We start from the raw sequence: 7,731 nt of genomic DNA on the forward strand, positions 1-7,731 counted from the left end.
GCTGTTATGCCGTGAATGCGTCCAGCTTCTCGATCAGCAGGGGTGAGAGATCCTCAGAACTTGGATTGGACGTGAAACCTACAAAAAGGATTCCAACGCTCAAGTCAGTGATATATCTATTAAAGGACAAAACAAAACAAAGGTATTGTGATTGCTCGTTGTATTCTCGACCTGCCTTATCGTTGAGCAGATACTACTATTTATCGTTGTATAAATTAACAGACGTTGTAGTACTATGTCTGAGCTTTGGGGATAGTCTGAGATACGGGCGAATAGTTTGAAAATGGGCTGTTATTTTGGAATAGGTGGAGTAAAATCCGAGGTATAACATTATTAGGCCGAAGTATAAAGTAGTGGCAGAGCCACATAGTAGGAAAGGGGGGGCAATGATCCCCTAATTTTAATTTTTTACATGTAAATTATATGTAACAGTAAACTACCATTTGTACCCATGAAAGTTGAAAACACTGATATATCTACCTATAGAAGAAGGAAATTACCATTTGTATCCATAAAACATAAATTTTTGCTAACAAAACTATCCAAATCCAAAAAAATTATTTGAAATTCCCAAATTACCGTACCACTACCACTTACTCCACACCACCACCTTTCCAATCCCAAACCCACCACGAAACTCTTCCTCACCACCAACCTAAATCCTAACTACCACCATCATTCAAAATGCCTCCCGTGCCTCCGACGAACATTCCAGAAACAATGATTATTTCAACCAAACACAGAACAAGTACAAACTTCAACCATGTCTTGTTGTAATTCCAAGAAAAGAAAGAGACGTACCTGGATTTAGAGTAGAATCCTTCCATTGAAGGGGTAGTAGATGTGACGGTCATAGGATACAGATCCCAATTCATTTTCACATTTGGGAACAAATCCCAATCCATTGGTTCTCCTGGGAGTATTTTATGGCCGCCATGAGGGAGTTCGACACCGGAGGTCTGTCGTCGTTGACAGTGAAGGAGGTCATTGAGAGTTTGGAGGAGGGGAGGTGGTCGAGGGACACGCCGACGGAGATTTCTAGGGCGCGCAGCTGGAGGCACGGGGGAGACGGTTGCGGCTGTGGCTACGGCAGTGACGGTAGTGCGCGATTGGGCGATTGCGACGCGGAGGGAGGAGGAAGGGAGGGCCAAGAGAGCGGAAACTGCATGGAGGGAGGTCGTCTGGGAAGCTTGTGAATTTTTTATGGCGGCAGTGATAGTGGTAGTTGGGGATGAGAGTGGTGGTGAAGAAGAGTTTGGATGGTGGTAGGATTTGAGATTAGAAAATTGGTGGTGAAGATAAGGGTAATTTATAGGGGTGGCAAAGCGGGCCGGCTCGCCCCAACCCGCCCCGCCCCGCCTAGGCCCGCCCCATAAACGGGGCGGACCGGCCCGCCCTATAAACGGGGCGGACCGGCCTGCCTCGCCAACTAAAATGGGTTCAAAATGCTAGCCCGCCCCGCTTTATGGCGGATTGGCGGGTTGGCGGGCTAGCCCGCTTCTTTTATTTTTTGAAAAATAAAATTCATTAAAATTAACCAAAAATAATAATAAAAAAATAATAATAATAGTCAAATTATAATATAATTTTTTATTATTTTTTTAATTTTTAACTTCAATAAAATTGTTCAAAATAATATTTGTCAATAGAATAATTTTTATTTTAAAAAATAAGTCACATAATTTGAGCATATATACGAAATTGTAAAATAAAATAAATAAAGTAAATAACTAAAAGAAGAATAAAAACAAAAAATGAAAAAAAAAGTGTTTAAAAATTCTATAATTATTAATTTTATAATAGTAATCACTCTTTTATTTAATAAAAAAAATAAAAATAAAAATCTTTGGCCCGGCGGACCGGCCCGCCCCGCCCCGCCAAAACCCGCCAATTTGGCGGTGCGGGTTTGGCGGGTTTTTAAAATTTGGCGAGCTCCGAATCCTAGCCCGACCCGCCTTTTTTAGCGGGTTTAGCTGATCGGCCCGACAGGCTCGACCCGTTTTGCCACCCCTAGTAATTTAGAGATTTTAGGTGATTTTTTAGTGTTTGAATAATTTTGTTGTGCGAAATCCATATTTAATGGGTACAAATGATAATTTCCTTCTTTTATGGATAAATATGTCAGTGTATTCAACTTTCGTAGGTAGAAATAGTAATTTATTCTTATAGATAAATTTTAGTTTAACTTTCTTAAAATTTTATTTTAGTCTTATTTTATTATGTAAATATTTTTTGTCTATCTCCTCTAATATTTTATCTAGTTCCGTTCTTAATTAGTATAAGGGTTATGGAACATATATCATAGTTAATTATTTAGTGACTAATTTTTTTATGTGAATGTAGTATTTTTTAATTTTTTTTCTTAAAAAATTAAAGGAAAAAAATATATGAAACAGCAGGCGATATTTCTTTCTAGCTAGCTTCCCGCTGTAAACCTGTAATTGCCGATGTTAAATTTGCTTCCAAGTTCCAATCGGCAAACCTGAAAGTTTACGTTATTAGTAACGTGTGAGTAGTAGTAAATGGTAATACATGCACTAAAATATATTAATAATACACAAAGATCTAACTCTTTTAAAATTATATTATCACTTTAGAGAAAAAACTATATTATTAATTATTTTTAAATTAAAATAGTAAAATTTATAAATACTAAATATTACAAATTTAAAGATAATTAAAGCATATTTTACTATTGTCATTTTAAAAAATCTTTTTCTAATACACAACTTGTCCATATATAGTTTGTTTATATTCTTTCAAATTTTAACATTTTAACTAATTATAAGTTGTAACCCACATAAGAGCTAAGACGAACAAATACGAAACCAGAATATAGCCAACGGTTTGGAGGCTGTTACTTGAAGACAAAGTCATATGTTTCCCGACTAATTGCAATTAAAAAGTGCTTGTTTACGCGACTATTATATGATTACAAAGCGAGAAGAATATGAAGGTGTTGACTTCGGTAACTTATCTACATCAAGGGATATATATATATATATATATATATATATATATATATATATATATATATATATATATATATATATATATATATATATATAACAAAGAAGATTTTCAGTCATTTGTTGATCTATACATTATATTATGATTAGTAATATTAGAGAGACAACAAAAAATTAGAATTTATTTTATTTAATATTTATTAATTATTATTAAAATCAATAAATATTAAATAAAATAAATTTTAGTTATTTTTGACTAATCTCTTTTTGTTATTAAATATTTTCAAATTATAATACGAAAATTAATCTGCAAGAATTTGTATATAATGTACCAATGATAGAATTTTAATTTTTTTATTATTATATAAAGAAGAGAGAGATAAACTTAGCATGAACGTAAATCGCGGATGTAGTTAGAGTTCCATGCATCTATCTCAACATCATAGTGGTAGCTCTATCTTATATCGCCTCTTGGACGAAACTTAATTTTCTTGGACCATTTTAATTATTTTTTTTAGAGGGATGATAGAGACATTCATTGCTATTTCTGAATTCTGAAAGCCATTATTGTCTATTCTTTCTAAGTAACAAATAGTAACTATTTCATTAATTTATTGACACTTACGCGTAACTATTTTTTAATAATGAGTAAAAAGAGTGACTGAATTTAATGTACTATATATGGTAATAATAATTACTGAAGAGGTACAAAATAATAATCATATATACAATGGTTCAGTATTTAATCTATCAAACTTGGACATTTTGGCTCCGTTTATTTTTTGAAACTGATAATGAGAATAAAGAATTGGGAATGAGTATTATGTTTAATAATTAGAGACTAGAATTAGAATTTTGTTAATTTTAAAATATAAAATTTTAATTTTTTGGTATTTTTTGAAAATGAAGATATATATATAGGGACTAAAATTTTTAAGGACAAAAAATTTTAAAAATATTTAAAAAAAAAACTTTTATTTAATTTTTTGAATCCCAAATTTAATCTTTAATCTCTCATATTTATCTTAAACTAAATATGATACTGAAATATAACTCAATCTTATACATTTTATATCAAACACAATATAAAAACTTAAATTAATCTTTATCTTTACCTCTCAATAATCTCTAATTCTCAGTCTCAATCTCTCTTTTAAATACAACTTTTTTTTTGTGATTTAAATACAACTTTTGAGATTTGTTCTAAACTCTTAGCTGTGTTTATTTATAAATATAAGATACTAAAATAAACATATAAAGACATAAAAAAATATTTAACATAAGAGATATAAATATAGACATTATATTTAAAGATAATAAATTAATATATTTTATATCATTTTTGACAGAAAAATATAAAAATATTAATAATTGACATAATTTATTTTTTATTTTTTTATTATTTTTATTGATTTTATATATTTATATTTTTATCATTATATTTTTTAAATTTTTTATATAAAAAAATAAAAATAAATTTAACTTTTATAATTTATTTTTTATATTTAATTTATTATTAAGTAAAATATAAAATATAATAATACTAATACTAATACTAATATTTATATTTATATTTTTTATATTTTATTTTCAATATTCTATTTATCACAGAATCAAACGAAGTTTTGGTTGCTCATAAGTCACCAAAAAAAAAAAAAAAACGAAGTTTAACTTAACTACTAGCTAGCTTGGTATATTAGGCCTAGAAATATGTATATATTCTTTTCACACGGTTGCTGACATCTTCTAATTAAGCATTCAAAAAATATATATATGATTGCCTAAGAAGGTTACAATCCAAGACAACTAATGAACTAGCTATGTCCAATAAGTGCAAGTGTTGCAAATAATGCCCATTCCGATGCTTAGAAAGCTTCCAAATCTTGTTATTGCCGGTGGCCAATCACAATAATGCAAATAACAAAAAAGTAAACCTTTTCGATTACGACTTTTTTAAAGTTGACATCACAATTAGTCTTCGAAGTTCGAAAACCCTCACGCGGAAACTCACACACATGCGTGATATCCTCTATTATACATATACAAAAGCAAAAATACAAAAGGCATAGCCCCCTTTACTTACTCATTTTCATAACTTTGACCAACTCAAATTATTAAACGAAATTCCAAAAACCCCCTCTCCTCTCTATAAATACCACTACCTCACATCGCATTTCACATCATCAACACAATATCACATACATACATTTTATTTCTATCTCATTCATCCTTAACATATAAACAACTTTAATTTTTCAACTAATCATCATCATATATACTAGCTAGTTATTTGTACTTGATATTCATTCCTTAGTTACCAAAATAACAATGGAGGGTGTTTTCAACAACAAAAAGTTCATTCTCGTGTTTGTTTTTATGCTTGGCTTGTGTATTGGTATCACCACAGTGCATGGCCAAGGTACCCGAGTAGGGTTCTATTCAAGAACTTGTCCTAGAGCCGAGTCCATTGTGAGGTCCACTGTTCGATCCCACGTTAACTCGGATCCTACTTTGGCCGCTAAAATTCTTAGAATGCACTTCCATGATTGCTTTGTCCAAGGCTGCGACGGTTCTATCCTCGTTTCTGGCCCCGCCACCGAGAAAACGGCATTTGCAAACCTCGGACTTAGAGGGTACGAGATTATTGACGATGCAAAGACACAACTCGAGGCTGCCTGTCCCGGCGTTGTGTCTTGCGCAGATATCCTCGCCCTTGCTGCTCGTGACTCCGTCGTTCTGGTAATTACATACTCCTGTTGTGGTAGAATTCATGATAAAATTGTATATTTGAATACCGGTGGAAATTCAGGTGTAGTCGACTTCATGTGAAGTTGATAGTTAAGAACCGTTAGATAATTTGACTCATTTGACTAAATTTTTATCTAACTCTCCATGATCGACTTCACGGAGTTTTCACCTTGAATATATTCGATAATATCTTAGTAATTCAATAATATACTTTTTGTTTATATTTTTCTTTTTAAATATTAATAATGGTCTAGCATCTTTCCTGATGAAATAACCTTTTCCAAACTAATAAGAAAATAATTAATTTATAATATTCTAATATTGTGTGTTTACATGCAGAGTGGTGGATTGAGTTGGCAAGTGCCAACAGGACGCAGAGATGGGCGCGTATCGCAAGCTTCAGATGTAAGCAACTTGCCAGCACCTTCTGACTCGGTTGATGTTCAGAAACAAAAGTTCGCAGCGAAGGGACTCAACACACAAGACCTTGTTACTCTTGTAGGTGGACACACCATTGGAACTACGCAATGCCAATTCTTCAGTAACAGATTGTTCAACTTCAATGGAACTGCTGCTGCTGACCCTGCCATTGACCCTTCATTTGTTTCAAATCTACAAGCACTATGCCCTCAAAACACCGGTGCTGCTGCAAACCGTGTTGCACTCGATACCGGAAGCCAGTTCAAGTTTGATTCCTCTTACTTCTCTAATCTCAGGAACCGTCGTGGAATCCTGCAATCTGATCAAGCACTATGGAGTGATCCTTCCACAAAGAGCTTTGTCCAAAGATATTTGGGCCTAAGAGGCTTTCTTGGCTTGACATTCAATGTTGAATTTGGAAAGTCTATGGTTAAGATGAGCAACATTGGGGTCAAGACTGGTACTGATGGTGAAATTCGCAAGATTTGTTCTGCTTTTAACTAATGAAATGTTTGTTTAAGTGTATCATAGGTACATTTGTTAGAGTCTTATTCATTTTTTTTCTTTGTTTATTGTTTCTCTATAAGAGAATCAATTTCCAAGTGTAAAAGTTCCAATAAATAATGTCACATGTTTTTTTATTACATTATTGTTTACTCTTAAGGCCAATGCTACTGTATAGATATCATTATTGTTACAGGCAATTAGACAAACTCCAATATCATTTCAACTGGAGAATCGATCCTCTCATTTTTTTTAACAACTGAGAGAGTAAAATATGATCTCTTAACATTAGTTTTATAAGTAGGATTAAAAATAAATATAAGAGAAAAAACAATAAAGAGTTAAAAATCACACTTTACATTCACAATTTTTTTTTAATAATCGAAAAAATCCATTTCCCATTTCAACACCTCAAATCTATATCTATAGAAACTTTTTGGTCATTTATCCGAGTTAAATCTCAATTTGGCCCCTAAAATTTGACTCGATACTCAAAATGACCCCCATAATTTCGTTGGTCCCAATTAGAACCCCCAAATTTGTAATCGTGACTCCGACTTGTCCCTGCGATCATCTCCGTCACTGGAATGCTGATCTGGCGCAATTGCATGACATGGTGGACACTACTTAAATACGGCACATTGGTTTCGCATCCAAACCCTTTGAAAATCACGTAGTGTAAGGGTTTTTTTAATGTTTTACAACTTATGATCGTCGTAGTGGAAAGAAAGAGAGTTTTAACCCACAAAAAAAACTGAAACGACATAGTTTTTAACTGGTTTGGGTGCGAAATCAATGCGTCGTCATTAAAGTAGTGTCCACCGTGTCATGCAATTATGTCAGATCAGCATTCCGGTGACGAAGATGATCGGAGGGACAAGCCGGAGCCACGATTACAAATTTAAGGATTCTAATTGGGACCAACAAAATTGTGAGGGTCATTTGAAGTATCGAGCTAAATTTCAGGAGCCAAATTGATATTTAACTCTATTTATCCCGTAACATTGGCCTACTCTTAAATGTCTTTATATACGAATTATATTTTATGGTACACATCTTTTGTTTAATAACTAGCTAGCAAGATACCCGC

The 7,731-nt window shown here is 32.7% G+C and overlaps 1 protein-coding gene across 1 annotated transcript; it reads left to right on the forward strand.

Moving 5' to 3' along the window:
• The first annotated feature begins 5,141 nt into the window (after nucleotides 1–5,141).
• LOC112784111 (cationic peroxidase 2-like) lies at nucleotides 5,142–6,781 on the forward strand. Its single transcript, XM_025827230.3, has 2 exons — nucleotides 5,142–5,708; nucleotides 6,057–6,781. The coding sequence occupies exons 1-2, from the start codon at nucleotides 5,298–5,300 to the stop codon at nucleotides 6,639–6,641; spliced, it is 996 nt and encodes a 331-aa protein (XP_025683015.1). The 5' UTR covers nucleotides 5,142–5,297; the 3' UTR covers nucleotides 6,642–6,781.
• Nucleotides 6,782–7,731: the final 950 nt, after the last annotated feature.

Source organism: Arachis hypogaea, chromosome 20, assembly GCF_003086295.3.
Source record: "Arachis hypogaea cultivar Tifrunner chromosome 20, arahy.Tifrunner.gnm2.J5K5, whole genome shotgun sequence".
NCBI classification, from domain to species: Eukaryota; Viridiplantae; Streptophyta; class Magnoliopsida; order Fabales; family Fabaceae; genus Arachis; species Arachis hypogaea.